This window comes from Pimephales promelas, chromosome 16, assembly GCF_988280905.1.
Source record: "Pimephales promelas chromosome 16, fPimPro1.hap1.1, whole genome shotgun sequence".
NCBI classification, from domain to species: Eukaryota; Metazoa; Chordata; class Actinopteri; order Cypriniformes; family Leuciscidae; genus Pimephales; species Pimephales promelas.
Genome location: NC_142784.1, coordinates 30746840 through 30767435, shown reverse-complemented (window position 1 = coordinate 30767435; position 20596 = coordinate 30746840). Strand labels below are relative to the sequence as shown.

Sequence of the window (20596 nt, the reverse complement as noted above, 5' to 3'; positions counted from 1 at the left end):
TCATTAGCTAGTTTGGATCACTATAACTTGAATGACTGTCAACTGTTGAATGAACGAGTGTGAAGCATGTCAAGTCGCGCTTTGTTTACTTCGAACCGGAAGACACGCTCACTTTTGATGCAAGGCCTCATGGGGCGTAGGGAACTTGTGGATAGTTACATCGTGCACTAAGACCGACGGAAAATGTAAAGTTGCGATTTTCTAGGCTGATATGGCTAGGAACTATACTAGGAACTAGGAAAAATATCGAAACACTTTGGTAATTTTTTGGGGAGAAATGCTAATGGTCTTGTCCACTTCAATGATGTATGCTAAGCTATGCTAAAAGTGGTACCGTCAGAACCGGAGATCGGCTGAATGGATTCAAAAACGGTAAAACTCAACAGTTTAACTCTGGGGGAGTTGTAAAATGAGCCTTTTCCAAAAAAGTGTGAGTATCCCTTTAATGGATATTTGCAGGTCTCTCAGCCTGAAAAAACTGTCTTTTTGCTGTTTTTTTTTTTATCAAAAACATAATTTTAGGCCATTTTAGGTTGGTTTAAGCTCTTAAATGTGCAAAAAGCACTAAATTGCCCAATCGCAATCAGACTGGATTCAGGTTCACCTGACCTCTATCAGATGCTTTTCTTATGTGTTGTGGAGTACAAAACCAGCTTGACGGAGGGGTCTTTGTTAAAAGTTTATTGTTAAAACTATTTTTAACTCGACACGCCATCTTAAAACGTGATGCTTATGATAGAAAGTGAGTCATGACACAAAAGGCCAAAAATGTCTGTCTGCATGTTGATGTCTTTGTCTATATAAAAGCAGCGCTTAAAAGGGGATGAAGGATTTTAACGTGTAAATCGTCAGAGCATGCTAATAAAAACACCACTGCTAAAAATGCAAAACTAAAGATGATGAACAGGTCGACTAGTAGTGAAGTAAGAGATGCTTTTCTCACAAATAGACATTGTTTATATCAGGGTAGCTGTGCATTCAGCATTCAGATGAACAAATCAACTGAACAGCAGTCTCATGATTTATAATATAGGACTGGAGTGAGTGTCTGTTTCATTAAGATTGATCATCTGAGCAGCCGTGTAGAGAAAGAGAGAGGGAGAGAGAGAGAGAGCCAGCGGGGGAAAGTAAACAGAATGAATGCACCAGCACTTAAAAGAGCACAGAGAGAAATGCGGCGTCAGATCATGTGATCCAGGCTTCACTGCGGTTCATAAACACATGCTGTGATGGTAGAGCGCAGAAGCTTGATTGTTAAACATGCCAAAGTGACACGAATCATCCTTTTAACAGCACCTGAAAGGGAATGAGAAATGTCCGGCGCTGACCACCGAACTTGCCAAATCCTCTACAGAGCAATTTTAGCATCAAACACGTCTCCTGATTAGGCTTGCCGCGATAGACGGTGTTGACGGTGTTACCGGTTAGCCCCATCACCGGTGACATCACTTTCCCACCGTGACACCGCGATGTCTTGACTTTTTTTTTTAAAGTATTCGTTTTTGCTAAAATATTTATTTGAATTAATTAAAAATAATAATTTTCAATTATTTAGTTCTGAAGAGAGCATTATAATTAAAAATGAACTGCGCAACGCGTGCCGTCACGTCACAGATCAGCAAGCATCAGGATTCCATTTAGCACGTGTGGAGACGAGAACGAGTCAAATTACAGAAAAGCAAGATAATGGCGGAAGATTTGGTGTCAAAACGCAATGCAAAAGCGCCTGTTTGGCAATATTTTGGCTAATATATATTAATGTTAATAAATGCCAATTTATAGTGTTTTACTTTTTTTAGAGTGCTGTCATTTATGTAGGCTAAGGTCCTTTTTAAAGTTTTTATTTTATATTCGTCTCTTTTTATTTGGTTTTATCTTATTTAAACTTTGTTTAATTTATTTAGGCCTATTTTGTTTTCTTATTCTTTAATAAACGTTTTATTTTTTTTGGGCCCACAGTTTGCCGATTTTCACTTTTTTCAGCCTATGCATGGGGTTATTTTTATTCGTTCGTTATGCTAATAAAAGTTCTGTCTATATTTTATTCGTTTATTATTCTAATAAAAGTGCTGTCTAAATAAAAGTTTATTGTCAGCGAGTTTTTTTTTTTTTGTCCATTCCAGCAATTGACGCTGAATTGCAATTGACGCTTATTTCGAAAGTGAAAGTATGTCATTTATGTAGGCTAAGGTCCGTTTTGAAGTTTTTATTTTATATTCGTCTCTTTTTAATTGGTTTTATCTCATTTAAACTTTGTGTAATTTATTTAGGCCTATTTTATTTTCTTATTCGTTAATAAACGTTTTATGGTTCTTATTTGTTTGGGCCCACATTTTGCAGATTTTCACTTTTTTCAGCCTATGCATGGGGTTATTTTTATTCGTTCGTTATGCTAATAAAAGTCTATAAATAAAAGTTTTATTATCAGCGAGTTGTTTTTTTTGTCCATTCAAGCAATTGACGCTTATTTCGAAAGTGAAAGTATAACGCGCACGCATTTAAAAGCTATTTAACCCCCCCGCCCTGCCCTCCACGGTGACACCGGGATTACCGGTGTTGTCACACGTCGATTAACCGGTGGGAAATTTTCCTCACCGCGGCAACCCTACTCCTGATATAAATCACACACACACCACAAGCCAAATGGCCTGTTAATGTGAAGATCAGCAAGAAAACGTCAAATCAGACTGTAAATGTTCCTCTCACTGCAACAAATGCCGTCTCGAGTCCATCTACTGAATAACATATTCCCAGCTGAACTCGTGCAGAGAGTTCACTTTAAAAAAACTTTTTGCTGATAATTTACTCACCCCCATGTCATCGGGGATGTCCATGTCTTTCTTTCTTCAGTCGAAAAGAAATTAAGGTTTTTGATGAACACATTCCAACATTTTTCTCCATATAATGGACTTCAATGGGAACCAAACGGTTCAAGGTCCAAAAGACAGTTTCAGTGCAAACAGTTCAAAGGGCTTTAAACAATTCCAGATGATGAAAAGGAGTCTTATAAAGCGAAACGATCGCTCATTTAATATATAAATAACAAAGTTTAAGTTTTCTAAGCTTAAATGCTTGACTTGCTCTGTTCTGTGATGCGCGTTCGTGACTCTCCTGTTCAAACTCGTTCATGAAAATGAACGAATCTTTTTCCGAGTCATTTGGTTCATTCAATGAACAAAATGAACGAATTGACTCGGAAAAAGATTTGTTCATTTTGACAAACGATATTCACGAACGTGCATCGCAGAACAGAGCAAGGCGAGTATTTAATAAAAATATAATAAAAAGAAATTATATTAAGGACATCTCTCTCGCCACGTCAAAAACTATCCGACCAATGAGATTGCCGCTTTTGCTCATGTGTCTGGTGCTTCTGAAGTTACAGTAAAACACAACTTGGGGGCGCTCAAACACAAAACGGTCTTATCGAGCACACATACGTAACGGTGAAGAAGATATACGCCACCGTCTACACTGCCGGAAGACGAGGAAGATGCAAGGCAAGATATCTATGGGGAAGATGAATGTTGAACTGCTGGTAGAGCTAGAGCTATATAATATAATTTATATTAGTGTTTCTGTAATAATAGTGTAGTATACTATTACTATTTCTGTTTTACATAAAGCGCCATCTAATGTCAGGGACGGAAATTGCATGTTCACTCGGCTCATCGTCAAAATCGCTTGGGTGTGAACACGAAAAACGCTGGCGAATAACGCGCGCTGATATTCGTCCCTTTAGGTCTGAGAAATATGTGGAAAGAATTTCCTTCTCAACTAATGGTAAATGAATATTGGGATAAATATCACTATCGTATGATATGGAAAAAAATATCACGATAATGTTTTTGTCCATATCGCCCCGCCTTACACTGTAAAAAAAATATTTTCAAAATTTTTATTATCACCACATTTTTTCTTTTGTCAAATAATTGATTTAGTTGAGATAACTTACTATTTTGAGTTTCTGATGATTAAATCAATGTCCTTCATTGTATTAACTCACTTTTTCCAGTTCAATCAACTTAAAATTTTAAGACAACCAGGTTACTTACTTTTTTAAGTTAAACCAACAATATTTTTTTACGTCACACCAAGCCATCATATAAACTAGCTGTGTTTCGGCCAAAAAGCTGCGCTTGAACAAACCAACTGGATTAAAGATGACTGTCAACTAGCAACTAGCCTGCGTCTCTATTCGTCATTCAAAAAGGGAAAACGAGACTCCAGGACACATTCCAACATTTCTGAACATCAATCATGCAGATCTTCATTCCAGATGGCTCATTATGAAAATATTCAAGACAAGCATTGGAACGCTCAGGTAAGATGACTTTTGTGTGAAAAGTGATTTTAGCATTTTTAAAATATAAAATATAGTGACCCCAAAAGGTTTTTAGACACTTATAGCAATAGCTACATATGCAAATGTAATGAATGCATTAAAATGCATGGTAAAGTATCAAAATAAGTGGCAGTTATTCCCAGCGCAAACATTTACCCGGCTTTTCTGAGTCATTTTTTACAATGACATTTAGCCTCAGCAATTAAGTTTTTCTGAAATGTTTTTTCTTGAAAATGGACACTTCAGATCACGCTTGATATGAATGTCAGTGCATTATAAACAAGTTGCATTTATAAAAAAAAAAACAAACACACACATGGCACAATTTTTATGACTCATAATGGACCTGAAAAGCTGAATCGCAGAGCAAGGTCATATTTAACTGTCTCTGTCAGGACCATTCATGTATTCAGAGCATGAACGTGCAATAAATTCATTAAAGACATCCTGCATTAAATTCAACAGTATGCGTGTGTGTTTATGTGTATGACTGCACACTAAAGCTGATTATGGATTCCTTTGCATTCCCATCTGCCCTCAATGCAACTTTCTCCTCTTTAATAAAGGCCAGAGAGATGGTGCTATGCAAAGCAGCAGACACATGTCTATGCATGCCAAAAGCAATCTTCTCCAAGCTCCCAGCGAGACCCAGAGTCTCTGCTGACCCAAAGTGCATCTCTCTGCCTGGGCCTGACATCAACACGCGCTTCAGATCCAGAACCAACTCACTCTGCACATCAGAGACACTCAAAGCCCGGGCTTATAATGAGAGAGATCTAGCTTTATCATGCTGCGTCACTTGCTTGGGGTTTCAAACTTTTGCATTTAATTTATTGGGCGACCACTTTAATTACAAAAATGTTTCGCATGTCATATTTCTGCATGAATAATTGAGAAGCAAAACATCAGGATATGCAAATACCGCCATCGCTGATTGGTGCAACATATTCAAATTGTGTGAACTGCACACTTAGCGACAGAAAATGTGACACCAGCAGCAAATGTGCAAAGCTTGACAGTGAAAACAGACAAACTGGACAGATTTCTAAACTTCTGCATCCAATTAGTTTAAGAAAGATTTGTTAATGATTTTACACATGAATAATAACTACACAAGATATTTGCATTTGAGAAGCCAACATACTGGAATTACAACATAATTGCATTGACTACTACACCGACTAAAAACTGAATAGCACTTGCTCATTTTGACGAACGGGTTGATCAATAAATATACGGCTGGTGTAAAGGATATCTGCGCATTTTAAAAGCACAAGAAAATCAAGTGCCTTTTCAGCTAATTTTCTAAAAGTGGCCCCTGAGTAATTTGCGTCTCCCTGCAATACATTACTCCTCTTACGGAGAGAAACAAACATGTTGTGGAGACTAACGGTGCAAAGACTAATTCTGAAGCATGTAAGGTCTAGAAATCACCTTTGGCAATGGACAAATATCAGAAAATATATGTTTTTTTTTTTCAACTGGGCTTTTCTAAAATCAGTTAAATAGGGAATTCAGTAAACAGCTTTCTGAAAATAGTTTCCTTATGTAAATTACGAAGGTCGTGAAGAATCTGATTGGTTCCATCATCTCAACACGTCCATCAACCCGTCCGTCCGATGAAGCAACTGTGACTGCATCCTGCATTGTAAACTGCAGCTTAAGAAGAAGAAGATAACTAACTACACACACTCTCACGTCTAAATGTGAAACTGTTGTGTCTGTCTGACACTCCGCTGATAGAGAGCATCTTCTGACACCACTGCTGCCTCCAAGATTATGCCTCATAATAAAGCAATTAGGATGCAAAAGACAATCAAACAATCTCTGTTTTACTGTCACCCGTCTCAACACAAACTAATTATCTTCAAACCCCCACCAACACAAGATACACTGCAGACAGTTCATTATCACAGACAGATAGATCACACACAGACAGATAGATCACACACAGATAGATAGATAGATAGATAGATAGATAGATAGATAGATAGATAGATAGATAGATAGATAGATAGATAGATAGATAGATAGATAGATAGATAGATAGATAGATAGATAGATAGATAGATAGATAGATAGATAGACGGTAGGGCTGGGATGATATATACCTATATCCCGACTCGATACTAACACGATACTTGGGTGCCAATACGATATGTATTGTGATTTTTTCAAGAATTGCGATTCGTATTGCAATATATTGCGATTTTTTTAACACTAGACCATGGGGAAAAGTTAAATCATACACTATACAGACTGTACATGATGTATAAGAGTCATATTTACAAAAACTATTCATCATATCTTTCTTAATTTTATTTCAGAAGCATCCTACAATACGACATTCTCCTGAATAAATGATTCAATAACAAAATATTTTTTTAACAGTCACTTGTCGCCAACTAGTGGCGAAACAATGTAATTGATAAATGCGTTATTTTTAGTGCCAAGTTTATATCAAAATCTGATTTACTCTATTTTGATCGATATCATAGAAAAGTACCTCTGTGATAATTTGAATTATTGTATCATAGAAATAATGATACTTTGACTGAGGTTGTAACACTCATAAATAACGACACATTTCATCCTCTGTTGGAACGAAAGTGGCTAACTTCTGTCAACCTCGTATATAAGCAAGGACAAAAATAAAGCAGTTTCATTTGAATTAATATCGATTATGTGAAGAAGAAAAAAATCGCAATAGCTAGGCGAATTGTTTTTTTTTTCTCCCAGCCCTAATAGACAGACAGAGATATAGATAGATAGACAGACATAAGACAGACAGATAGATAGACAGACAGATAGACAGACAGACAGACAGACAGACAGACAGACAGACAGACAGACAGACAGACGGACGGACAGATAGATAGATAGACATTAGACAGACAGATAGACAGACAGACAGACAGACGGATAGATGGATGGATGGATAGATAGATAGACAGACAGACAGACAGACAGACAGACAGACAGACGGACGGACAGATAGATAGATAGACATTAGACAGACAGACAGACAGACAGACAGACAGACAGACAGACAGACAGACAGACAGACAGACAGACAGACAGACGGATAGATGGATGGATGGATGGATGGATGGATTGATGGATGGATGGATAGACAGATAGATAGACAGATATATAGACAGACAGAGAGACAGTTAGATAGATAAGATAGATAGATAGACATTAGACAGATAGATAGATAGATAGATAGATAGATAGATAGATAGATAGATAGATAGATAGATAGATAGATAGATAGATAGATAGATAGATAGATAGATAGATAGATAGATAGATAGATAGATAGACAGATAGACAGACAGATAGATAGATAGATAGATAGATAGATAGATAGATAGATAGATAGATAGATAGATAGACAGACAGACAGACAGACAGACAGACAGATAGACGAATAGAAGGGTGGATGGATGGATGGATGGATGGATAGATAGATAGATAGATAGATAGATAGATAGACAGACAGAGAGACAGTTGATAGATAGATAGATAGATAGATAGATAGATAGATAGATAGACATTAGACAGACAGATAGACAGATAGACAGACAGACAGACGGATAGATGGATGGATGGATGGATGGATAGAAAGATAGATAGACAGACAGAGAGACAGTTAGATAGATAGATAGATAGATAGATAGATAGATAGATAGATAGATAGATAGATAGATAGATAGATAGATAGATAGATAGATAGATAGATAGATAGATAGATAGATAGATGTGTTTAAACCGTCCCTCAGTTTAAAAACAGCACAGATGACAGATGGTGAAGTGTTTCTGCAGTGAGATTCTTCTCGCTCAGAGTTCAGAGTTTCGAAGTCCTGCAGTTCTAGATTTGGTGAGTGTGAACGAAACCCACGCACAGACAGGAAAAGCGTCCCGTCGTTTTGGGCCGAGCTGCACAAGATCCGGGCTAATATCTTGAAAACAAATCTATGGCCAGCCAGGTAAGCAGGAATATTTACCTTTCCGTATTCGTCGAACTGAGCGAAGAGCTCCGAGTCGTCATCTAAAGCGTCTCCTGAAGAGTCCACAATCAGACCCACGCCATCGTCAAGAATCTCCTCTGTGCAGACACAACCAAATCATACGCTTGTTTTTCAATTTTGATAACTGCATTGAATCTTGTGACATTTCTGGATGATACATACAAAATATTTTGGGCTAATTTGATAACACTGTCAGTGTAACATTTAACATAGGAGTCTTTAAACTTTTTCAGACCAAGGACTCCTTTAAAAATACTTTTTTTCACAGTTAAAATTGTATAAAAGTGAATGTATGCAGAGTTATATTGGAGCTTTCACATCAAAACACAAGTGACGTGTGTCAGCCGAGGCCTGAGCTCCTCACCCTGACTCTGAGAGAAGATGTCCGTGTAGAGGTTGTCCACAGCGTCCGAGCGTCTCGGCGGGAGGAAGCAGAGCTGCCGGCGCTCAACAGGGGGCAGTGTGTTTACGGTGAGAGAGAGAGAGACCTGAGCGAACGCCACCTTCATGTCAGCGAAGGTCAGAGTGCGGGAGTCCTTCCCGTTCAGCTGGAGAATCTCGTCTCCTGCGTTCAGACCTGCAATCGTGTTAATATGGTCATATTTCAGGAGTAGTTATTGCAATCATAGATGTTTCTTGAGGTATGCAAAGTGGATGAAATGTTTTATTAACTGCGTGTACACATTAAATAAAATTAAAGAAGTTTAACCAAGGAAATCCATAACTGTGAAGCAAAAATTTAAACAGTTTCAGTCCTAAAGACCCTAATCTCATTCATAATCGCACGATTCATAAATGCATGCTATTCAAAAGAGAAAAAAGGGCAATTTTTTTATTGCTCGACCTTCTGGATCCATTAAAAATACAATCGAATACAAAAATCTGACTCAGAGTTGTTATTGTTAACTAAAACCACATCTAAAGCTATTCATTGAAATAAAGGTTAAATAAAATAAAATATTAGATTAATAATAAAATAAGTAATAAAAAATGATCTAATACTAAAATTAGAAAAGTTGCATTGGCTGAAACTGAAGTGAAACAAAATAAGTACTAAAATGACTACAGCTTTTTACAATCAAATCAATATTTGTTCTACTTAAATATACGGTTTAACTTTGAAATATGCCACACGAGTAATATAACATGTCCCGTCCTCATTGATGTGAAGACCAGCATCAAAATAAGTAGATGCGATAAAAAAAGAGACGGTCTCTCCTCTTCCCTTCAGCTTGCGGCTTTGACCCAGTTCTCTGGCGATGTGAAATGTCAGCAATAAGCCAATCCTGCCACACTGATCACCCAGACATAACTCAGAGCGACCAGGCTCTTATTCAGCATGTTGACAGTGTCTGGATGTCCATAAGCCAGCTTTGATGAACATTTAAAGGGGCCATATTCTATATTTGTCCCTAAAGTCAACTTGTAATATTAGTGAAGCAAGTACGTAGGTATTTTTTACCTATAATTCATCTAATATTGTAAATGTGAATGGTTTTTCTTTACGTAGAGCACTTTGATTTTAGAATTAAATGTACCATTTTTGCTACTGTCCCTTTAAAGGAACACTCTGACTTTTTGGGACTTTAGCTTATTCACCATACCCCCCAGAGTTAGATAAGTCCATACATACGTTTTTCATCTCCATGCGTGCTGTAACTCTGTCTGACGCACCCACCGCTAGCCTAGCTTAGCACAAAGACTGGATGTGAATGGATACAGCTAGCATACTAATCCCAAATGGAATTCTATGAAACATCATGGTATTACCTGATCTCCCCTGTTTATTGTCGCTGCTCAATAGGGTTGGGTATCGTTTGAATTTGAACGATTCTGATTCCGATTGCGATTCCTTGTTTCGATTCCAGTTCCTAACGATTCTCGATTCCGATTCTTTTAAGAGGCAGGGTCAAAAAAGTTTAGCTAACCTTTGCTAACCAACGGCCTTTCTGAAGGAAATACTCCTTCTGTAAAAATACTCCTTTTGTCACAAATTTTGCATTTTGCCAAGATTTCGTTATTTTTAGAAAAGTGAAGCCACACTTTGGATCGCCGACGTAAGGTACTCATGTTCGACTCGCGTGGTTATGCCAACACTTCCGGTAGACGCTTCTTTGTTGGTGTTGTTCAGCGGTTTCTTCTTCCGCTCGGCGGACTGTGAATATCTAAACTAGGAATCGAAATTTTAACTTTTGAACGATTCCGGGAAAAACGAAAAGTTAGTCTCGGTTCCAATCGATACTCGATTCTCGATACACAACCCTACTGCTCAATGCTTTTACTATCTAGTAATTGCTGACTCTATTACTCCAAATCTCTGTTCCTCGTAGCAGTGCCTCACCTTCTGAGAATATAGTTCCCAATATTTATACGGTTAAAAGATGGCTGTGTCTCATATAACCTGCGTGACTATACAAATCACAACATGTAGGAAAATGTTTGGGTAATTTTGTCTCTTATTGGGATTAGTATGCTAGCTGTATCCATTTACATCCAGTCTTTGTGCTAAGCTAGGCTAGCGGTGGGTGCATCAGCCAGAGTTACAACAATGAATAAGTCCCAAATAGTCGGAGTGTCCCTTTAAAGTTTCTCTTTGCAAAATGGCTGTTGCAAATGCTCTATAAAATCTCAATTTCTGAGCATGGAAAAGCCAGTTTTGCATGATATGTTTCCTTTTAATGCATTGCATTCTTCATGCAGGTGAGCCACAAGTTTGGCACATCAGTGAATCCGACTTTAATCGTCTCTCTGATTGCTTCTATCTTTTGTCATTATTCAGAGTTTAGAAGGGCTGAGGATAAATCTGCAATCTTTGGCTCTCAGAAACCCCATAGAGCTGACAACATGTTACATAACACCAGGAGCACAGCACAGATATCACAGTAATTACGTACAGCTTGATTCCTAAGAAGTAGCTGAACAGACAGAGAGAGATGGTGTGTGCGTGTGTGTGAAAAGAACAAACCAAGAGACAGGGGTGAAAAGAGAAAGAGAACGTAATTAGGAGGTGAAACAAGCTAATGAACCTTTGGCGAACGCTAATCCTCCAGCTCTCACGTCAGTAATGTAGAGCTGCTGCACGCTGTCCTCCTCCACCACAGAGATGGAAAAACCTGTGAGAGACGAATGATAGACGTCATAATCAAGTACGATCATTAATCGGCCTTCGAAGCATTTGAACCTTTCGTTACCTTTCGGTTACAAGGTCGAAATTAAAAGGTCTGTTCACCCATTCACTCTTCATCATGTCATTTCAAAGCTACATGAATTCTCGGTTCTACCATGAAACATAAAATAAGTTATTGCACTAAACTAAAACTATTAAAAATCGCTTTTTGAAATTGATTAAAAAAATAGGTAACACTTTACAATAAGGTTCATTAGTTAACTACATTAGTTAACATTAACTAAGAATGAACAATACTTCTACAGCATTAGTTAATCTTTGTTAATGTTCATTTCAACATTTACTAATACTTTATTGTTTTATTAGTTAATACACTGTGAACTAACATGAACAAACAATGAACAGCTGGATTTGTATTAACTAACGTTAACAAAGATTAACAAAAACAGTAACAAATGTATTGCTCATGGTTAGTTCATGTTAGTTAATACATTAAATAATGTTTAATAAATGAACCTTATAGTAAAGTTTTACCAAAAATATATATATAAAATAAAAATTGGTCCTGGTGACTAAATGAGTTGAAGATGAAGTACTATTATTTCTAAAACTAAATAGAATGCATAAAATAAATGAAAGCTAAATAGAAATATCAAAAACTAGAAAAAATGACAAAAGCACATAACAAAATGACTAAAACTTTAAACAAATGAAAATTAAAAAAATAGAAAAATTAAAGCTAATTCAAAATATTAATGAATAGTATAAAATTATACTAAAATAACACTGCTTGCGTGGTGTGGATGTAAAATCACGTCAAAGGTTTTCAGAAATTATATTTAGTATATTCCGTGAACTAAACTGTCTAAACACATGCAGGTTACTGAGATGAAACTAACAGGATTTATAGGATGATCATGTGATCTCATGAGTCGTCCAGCATGAAGCGACTACAAGAATCCGAGTGGATACATTTTTCAAAACAACTGTTCATTTCATTACTAAACATAAAAGGTCCGAGAACACAACCGTCATTTCCAGTTACCATTTTAAAATCCCCAGTATAAATAGGTAGGTTATATAACAGACATGATTTCATGAAAATCATAAAGCATTTCTGGCTCTCACCGTAGCCGATCATGCAGGATTCATCCCGATCAAACTGGATCACCTTGCGGATCTTACAGCACAGCTCGATTTCCTTATACAGCTGTAAAGAAGAGCATATTAATATCCCACCGCACACAACTTTGATTTTCCACATTCGAAGAGCATAAACATCACACAAGGGAGGGTTTGAAAGGCCGAGAGTGACAGAATACAGATCGCATTTCACAGGCAAAGAACTTTCTGTTCCCGTTTGATCGATTGCATCTGACCTAGACACTCAAACCATACTAAATGAAGACGCTGAACAGAAGCTAAAGGATGATGAATGCAGAGTAAAAGCATAAAGTAATTCCATGGCAGACATAGTCCTTTTTTCTTTTAGGTCAAAAGGAGAGGTGATGGGAAATGGGATCAGCAAAACATCTCCTTTAGCGTTCCACAGATAAAAGACTATTGCTATTAGACAGAAGAAAAAGCGTGTTTGGATGAAGTGTGATGTCCCAGCAGGATAAAAGTAATGAAGAGAGTGAGTTTAACTCCAAACCTACCAGATCATAAATATCCTCCTCCGGTTTGGGGATGTAGAACTGCACTTGGTTCTCAATGAGGAACTTAAGCCGCACGTAGTGTTTAGTGGCGTCCAGTTGGTGAGCCTGGAGAGAGATGAAAGGAGACACATTTATTGGATGGCATGTTACTGGGCCGTATCTTCTTCTTACTGGGCCAGATGGACAGGAATCGCACGCTAAAAATGTCCAAATGCTCATATCAGACAGGATACAGCATGTTTTCATGCAGCTCTATGGCAAGAGGAGGGCGAATAAAATGCTTTTAGCGTCGTGCACACCTCAGGGGGATGCTTATATCTGAGTTTACTACACCCTTGTGACCTTCAAAGTGACATTCAAATCCTTCAAGACTGAAGCGACTCCCTGAATGTTAAAAATCTGGCAAGACAAGAGATGCGAGAACGTTTCTTGGCGGTACCTTGCAGATAGTGTCCAGCATGTCGAGGGCCGACTCTCCGGGCTGGATGATGGCTAACACAGGCTGGTCGTTTGGCAGCAACACCCATGATGGAGTGAGGTGGTCTCTGGACCAGATGTCATGATCCGTGCTGGCTCTTGGCAGACCTTTCACTGGGGTCTTGGCGTCTTTCTGTAGTGCGTGATAAATGAAAGCCACAGCTGTGAACGAGATGCTATTTATCATGTGAAATGATGATCTTCCTCATGTCATTATTTCTAATAACTCGTCGTTTATCCTAGGAGCAATGTGTGCAAATAGTTTCAAGCTCCTACTATATTATTTCTGCAGTGCATAGCATTCATGTTTTCTATGCAGAAAATAAGATTTATAAACATTTTGCAATTTTCCACAATGCAATGCTTAACTTGATATTCAAATTCCAGTGTGATCATTGAATTGGAAGCAATATCAAACATGATTTTTTAACATGTATTAAAGGAGAAGTTCACCTTTTTAAAAAAAACTTTTGCTGATAATTTACTCAGCCCCATGTCATCCAAGATGTCTATGTCTTTCTTTCTTCAGTCGAAAAGCAATTAAGGTTTTTGATGAAAACATTCCAGGATTTTCTCCATATAATGGACTTCAATGGGGTCCAAACGGTTCAAGGTCCAAATGAGTGTTTCAGTGCAGCTTTAAAGGGCTTTAAATGACACCAGACGATGAATAAGGGTCTTATCTATGACCCTTCGAATCATGACTTGTTCATTTTGATGGACGAGTTCAAACAGGAGAGTCACGAACGTGCATCACAGAACAGAGCAAGGCGACCATTTGAGCTTATAAAACTTAAACTTTTTTATTTATTTTTTAAATGAGCGATAAGACGCTTATTCATCGTCTGGTGTAGTTTAAAGCCCTTTAAAGCTGCACTGAAACTCATTTGGACCTTGAACCGTTTGGACCCCATTGAAGTCCATTATATGGAGAAAATATTGGAATGTTTTCATCAAAAACCTTAATTTCTTTTCGACTGAAGAAAGAATGACATGGGCATCTTGGATGACATTGAGGTGAGTAAATTATCAGCAAAAGTTTTTTTTTTTAAATTGACCTTTAAAATTGCATTAAACTGATCAAAAGTAACAGCAAACAAATGTATGATTATGCTATACAATATTCGAATAAATGCTTGACCTTTTCATTCATCAAAAAATCCTGAAAAAAATATGTTTTCCATTGATAATAAATATATTTCCAGATCAGCACATTAGTATGATTTTTAAAACTGCTGAAAATTTAGCTTTACCATCAAAGGAATACAGGAAAACAGAGAGTAACACGATTAAGTTACAGCAATAAAGTCCAGCAACATAAAGTTGCTTTATTCAAAACCATAGACCTTTATCTTACAGATCAAGTATTATAATATTAACATTGAATCATCTTGAAGATAGTTTCATCATTGACTGTAACCCAACGCGACACGCTGTTTAAACACTGATGGAGAATGACTGACAGCCGGAGAGGAGGGAAAAGTTTACGTGATCTTGAATTTAATGACTTGAATATTAATTTCTCTCTCACATAATGGCTTCAGAACACTTATAATACAGTACACGAAAACGTTATAGTAATTAAGAATGTTTTTGTGGGACTTAACAATAACACAGAATAGTATACCGCACAAAATCGGATTTGGATCGGCCTCGTCTGATCGATAAAATCCGGCAAAAATGGCAGTATCGGAGCCGATACCGATCCTGAGTATCGGATCGGGACATCCCTAACAACAGTCTTTTGAAACTGTAACCATATTTCACAATATTAATGTTTTTACAGTATTTTTGATCAAATAAATGTAGCCTTTGTGAGCAGAAGATACTTTTTTTTAACTCAAAAGTTGAACGCTTGAGTATATATTTTCCGAAAACAGCCATTAAACATGATATCACAATGCATTTTTCATCTCAACTACCAGTTCACCATTTCTCTTTCCCTGTATATGTTTGAGAAGGTGAATCAGAACATCGGCACTTTAATCTGCAGCCCAGGTCAGTGGATTATAGCACAACTATACACCATTCCTCACTGCCAGGCTGAGCGAAAGCCAACATCTCCACCAACGCCAGGGATGAATTTACACCCACACTCCAGAGATCCGTCCCAGAGCGCATCTCTCTAAACGGGGCACTTCTGATTTGATGTAGTAGGCTTATGTAGTATTGTGTGTTTTCGCCACTTTTATAGATAGTGTTGTATAGAGAGGGGGGATGCATGTTTCTTACCGTTGTCTCACTAGCAGAACCCTCAAACATGCCTTCTAGAGGACTTTTAACTGGATCATCTCCTTCTGCAAAAACCTGTTTAAAAACAACATTTAAAGGATTAGTTCAAAACTTTTGCTGATAATTTACTCCCCGCCATGTCATCCAAGATGTCCATGTCTTTATTTCTTCAGTCGAAATTAAGAAGAAATTAAGGCTTTTGATGAAAACATTCCAGGATTTTTCTCCATATAATGGACTTCAATGGAAACCAAACGGTTCAAGGTACTAAAGAAACTTTAAGTACAAACTGCAAACTTGTTCAAAGGGCTTTAAACGATTCCAGACGATGAATAAGGGTCTTATCAAGCGAAACGATCGCTCGTTTTATAAATAAATAACAAAGTTTAAGTTTTATAAGCTCAAACGCTCGCCTTTCTCTGTTCTGTAACGCATTACTGTTCGAACTCGTTCATCAATGAACAAATCTTTTTCCGAGTCATTTGGTTCATTCGGCGAAAGAAACAAACGAATTGATTTGGAAAAAGATTTGTTCATTTTGCTGAACGAGTTCAAACAGGAGAGTCACGAACGTGCGTCACAGAACAGAGCCAGGCAGCGTTTGATCTTATAAAACTTAAACTTTGTTATTTTTTAAAAAAATGAGCGATCGTTTCGCTTGATAAGACCCTTATTTGTCGTCTGGAATCGTTTAAAGCCCTTTGAACAAGTTTGCAGTTTGTACTACTGACAGTTTCTTTTGGATCTTGAACCGTTTGGTTCCCATTGAAGTCCATTACATGGAGAAAAATCCTGGAACGTTTTCATCAAAAACCTTAATTTCTTTTCGACTGAAGAAAGAAAGACATGGACATCTTGGATGACATGGGGGCGAGTAAATTATCAGCAAAAGTTTTTTGAAAAGTGAACTACTCCTTTAAGATTCAGCACAGAGATCCACCAAACTAAAAACAACCACTAATATATCAACATATAACCTAATAAACCAAAATGTGGCATGCATTTTATCTCCTTGTTAAAAAGAGTTGACCATCATATGTTGTGTCTGTTTACACCTGATCGCTTCATGCATTTTCTCTGAGCTATCAAATGATGAAAAGAGCAGTTGTACATGCCTTCCAAAAAGCTTTTGAGGCGATTTAAATCTGTTCGCTCAAACCACTTCAGGATGTAATTTGAGACGAATTCCAGACGAAACTGGACAAGCGTAAATACATCTGCTTGTTAAAATCACATATGTACATTTTACTCACAAAATGGTAAAAAATAAACGTGTGAGAATGTGTTATAGGCAGATGTGACAGGTCTACTGCAAAACGTATCCCCGCAGATGAGCTGGAAATCTCAAAATCTCATCAGGCAGCAGACTTCACAAACTGCCTCAAATCATACTGACAAATTTAGACCAGCATTAGATGGTCTAAATGGGTCTTTAGCTGGTCTAAATTGGTATAAATGGGTCATGAGCTGATATTAACTAATCACTAGCTGGTCTAAACTGGTCATGAGCTGATCATAAGCTGGTCTAAACCAGTCAATAGCTGGTCTAACTGGCCATGAGCTGATCATAAGCTGGTCTAAACCAGTCACTAGCTGGTCTAAATGGCCATGAGCTGATCATAAGCTGGTCTAAACCAGTCACTAGCTGGTCTAAACTGGTCATGAGCTGATCATAAGCTGGTCTAAACCAGTCAATAGCTGGTCTAACTGGCCATGAGCTGATCATAAGCTGGTCTAAACCAGTCACTAGCTGGTCTAACTGGCCATGAGCTGATAATAAGCTGGTCTAAACCAGTCACTAGCTGGTCTAAACTGGTCATGAGCTGATCATAAGCTGGTCTAAACCAGTCAATAGCTGGTCTAACTGGCCATGAGCTGATCATAAGCTGGTCTAAACCAGTCACTAGCTGGTCTAAACTGGTCATGAGCTGATCATAAGCTGGTCTAAACCAGTCAATAGCTGGTCTAAACTGGCCATGAGCTGATCATAAGCTGGTCTAAACCAGTCACTAGCTGGTCTAAACTGGTCATGATCTGGTCATGAGTTGATCATGAGCTGGTCTAAACCAGTCACTTAACTGGTCAAAACTGCTCATGAGCTGATCATAAGCTGTTCTAAACCAGTCACTAGCTGGTCTAATTTGGTCATAATCTGGTCATGAGCTGATCATAAATTGGTCTAAACCAGTCACTACCTGGTCTAAATTGGTCATGATCTGGTCTAAATGAGTCATGAGTTGGTATAAACCAGTCACTAGCTGGTCTAAATTGACAATGATCTGGTCTAAATGGGTCATGAGCTGTTCTAAACTGGTATAAATGGGCCATGAGTTGATCTAAACTAGTCATGAGCTGGTCTAAATTGGTCTTGACCTGGTCTAAATCTGTCTTGAGCTGGTCTAAACTGGTCATGATCTGGTCATGAGTTGATCATGAGGTGGTCTAAACCAGTCACTAGCTGGTCTAAACTGGTCATGATCTGGTCTAGCTGGTCTAAACTGGTATAAATGGGTCGTGAGTTGGTCTAATCTGATCATGAGCTGTTCTAAAGTCACTAGCTGGTCTAAACTGGTCATGAGCTGGTCTAAATCAGTCTTGAGCTAGTCTAAAATTGGTCATTAGCTGGTCTAAATAAGTCATTAGCTGTTCTAAATTGTGAGACTAAATTATCTTACCAGTGTTGATGCCACTCTCTTGAAATTAGCTGATGATATAATGCAGTTGATATCTGTTGCTTTTATTGGCGTTGACTGAATTTTGTGGAGACACACATTTATGTGGACAAGTGTACCATGTTCTAACAAGTAAAATAAGCTATCTGATCAGTAAAATCACATGAAGTGACCAGGCTCTTTGATGCATGTTCTGTGCATGGGATGCTAGTTTGTTTTAACGTGCAAGTTTTGTTGGTTAGCCAGCCCAACCTGCATGTAGAATGTCTGGACCAGCTTGTAAATGATTGTGCATTTTAGTTTTTAAGCAGGGCCGGTTAATCTGTGCACATGCATGTTCATGCATTCAAGAAGAAAGCGCTAAGCATGCGTGTGTGTAGTTTACCTGGTTAATGCTGGGATGACCTTTACTCTTTCTCTTGGAGTGGGTGTCCAGACCCCACAGTGAGGAGAAGCGACTCTTGCGTTTGCTGGTGGAGCGTGACATCGCCTGTGTCCTTCGCCTCACGCCGCTCTCAGTGCGAGCCGCCACCTACAGACACAAAACAGCTGCATGAGGTACGGGAACAACATTCATACTGTGTCCCAGCGATCAAACTGACTAGACTGCTCCTAGCAGGAGTCTGACATATGAACAGAACTGCTTTGTTCTCGATGATTCAGTCACACTGATGTTCAGAAGCTTCATTCAAAAAGTGGTTCAGGAATACATTGTCTAAACTTTTCATTAGCTGTTCTAAACTGGTCATTAGCTGGTCTAAATGGGTCATTAGCTGGTCTAAACAGGTCGTTAGCTGTTCTAAACTGGTCAATAGCTGGTCTAAACTGGTCATTAGCTGGTCTAAACAGATCATTAGCTGGTCTAAACTGGTGATTACCTGGTCTAAACTGGTCATTAGCTGGTCTAAACTGGTCATTAGCAGGTCTAAACTGGTCATTAGCTGGTCTAAAGAGATCATTAGCTGGTCTAAACTGGTCATTAGCTGGTCTAAACTGGTCATTAGCTGGTCTAAACTGGTCATTAGCAGGTCTAAACTGGTCATTAGCTGGTCTAAAGAGATCATTAGCTGGTCTAAACTGGTCATTAGCTGGTCTAAACTGGTCATTAGCAGGTCTAAACTGGTCATTAGCTGGTCTAAACTGGTCATTAGTTGGTCTAAACTGGTCATTAGCAGGTCTAAACTGGTCATTAGCTGGTCTAAACTGGTCATTAGTTGGTCTAAACTGGTCATTAGCAGGTCTAAACTGGTCATTAGCTGGTCTAAACAGATCATTAGCTGGTCTAAACTGGTCATTAGCTGGTCTAAACTGGTCATTAGCAGGTCTAAACTGGTCATTAGCAGGTCTAAACTGGTGATTAGCTGGTCTAAACTGGTCATTAGCTGGTCTAAACAGATAATTAGCTGGTCTAAACTGGTCATCAGGTGGTCTAAAAAGATCATTAGCTGGTCTAAACTGGTCATTAGCAGGTCTAAACTGGTCATTAGCAAGTCTAAACTGGTCATGAGCTGGTCTAAACTGGTCATCAGCTGGTCTAAAGAGATCATTAGCTGGTCTAAACTGGTCATTAGCTGGTCTAAACTGGTCGTTAGCAGGTCTAAACTGGTCATTAGCAGGTCTAAACTGGTCATCAGCTAGTCTAAACAGATCATCATCATAAACTGGTGATTACCTGGTCTAAACAGGTCATTAGCTTTTCTAAATGGGTCACTAGCTGGTCTAACTGGTCGTTAGCTGGTCTAAACTGGTCATTAGTTGGCCTAAACCGTTCATTAGCTGGTCTAAACTGGCCATTAGCAGTCAAACTGGTGGTTAGCAAATCAAAACTGGTCATTAGCTGATCTAAACTAGTTATCAGCAGAGGGATGCTAGCTAGACTAAACTGGTCAATGGTCTAAAGTGATCATGACTTGTTCTATACTGGTCATTATCTGGTCAAAACCAGTCCTTAGTTGTCAAAACCAGTCATTTGCTGGTCTAAATTGGTCTAAACTAGCCATTAGAGGTGCAAGCTGGTCACAATGTACCAAAAATTCAGTTTGACCACCTAA

General features: G+C 38.2%; 1 protein-coding gene across 3 annotated transcripts in view; it reads right to left on the bottom strand.

The window, feature by feature from the left end:
* Nucleotides 1–20596, bottom strand: part of tiam1b (TIAM Rac1 associated GEF 1b) — a 103603-nt gene that overhangs the window by 27083 nt on the left and 55924 nt on the right. For all 3 annotated transcript variants that reach the window (XM_039678647.2, XM_039678645.2, XM_039678646.2), the window contains 8 exons: nt 18931–19077; nt 15874–15948; nt 13604–13774; nt 13165–13269; nt 12635–12716; nt 11406–11492; nt 8744–8956; nt 8356–8456 (listed from right to left, as the gene is read on the bottom strand). In XM_039678647.2, the coding sequence (XP_039534581.2) occupies nt 8356–8456; nt 8744–8956; nt 11406–11492; nt 12635–12716; nt 13165–13269; nt 13604–13774; nt 15874–15948; nt 18931–19077 (981 nt within the window). The remainder of the gene's footprint in view (nt 1–8355; nt 8457–8743; nt 8957–11405; nt 11493–12634; nt 12717–13164; nt 13270–13603; nt 13775–15873; nt 15949–18930; nt 19078–20596) is intronic.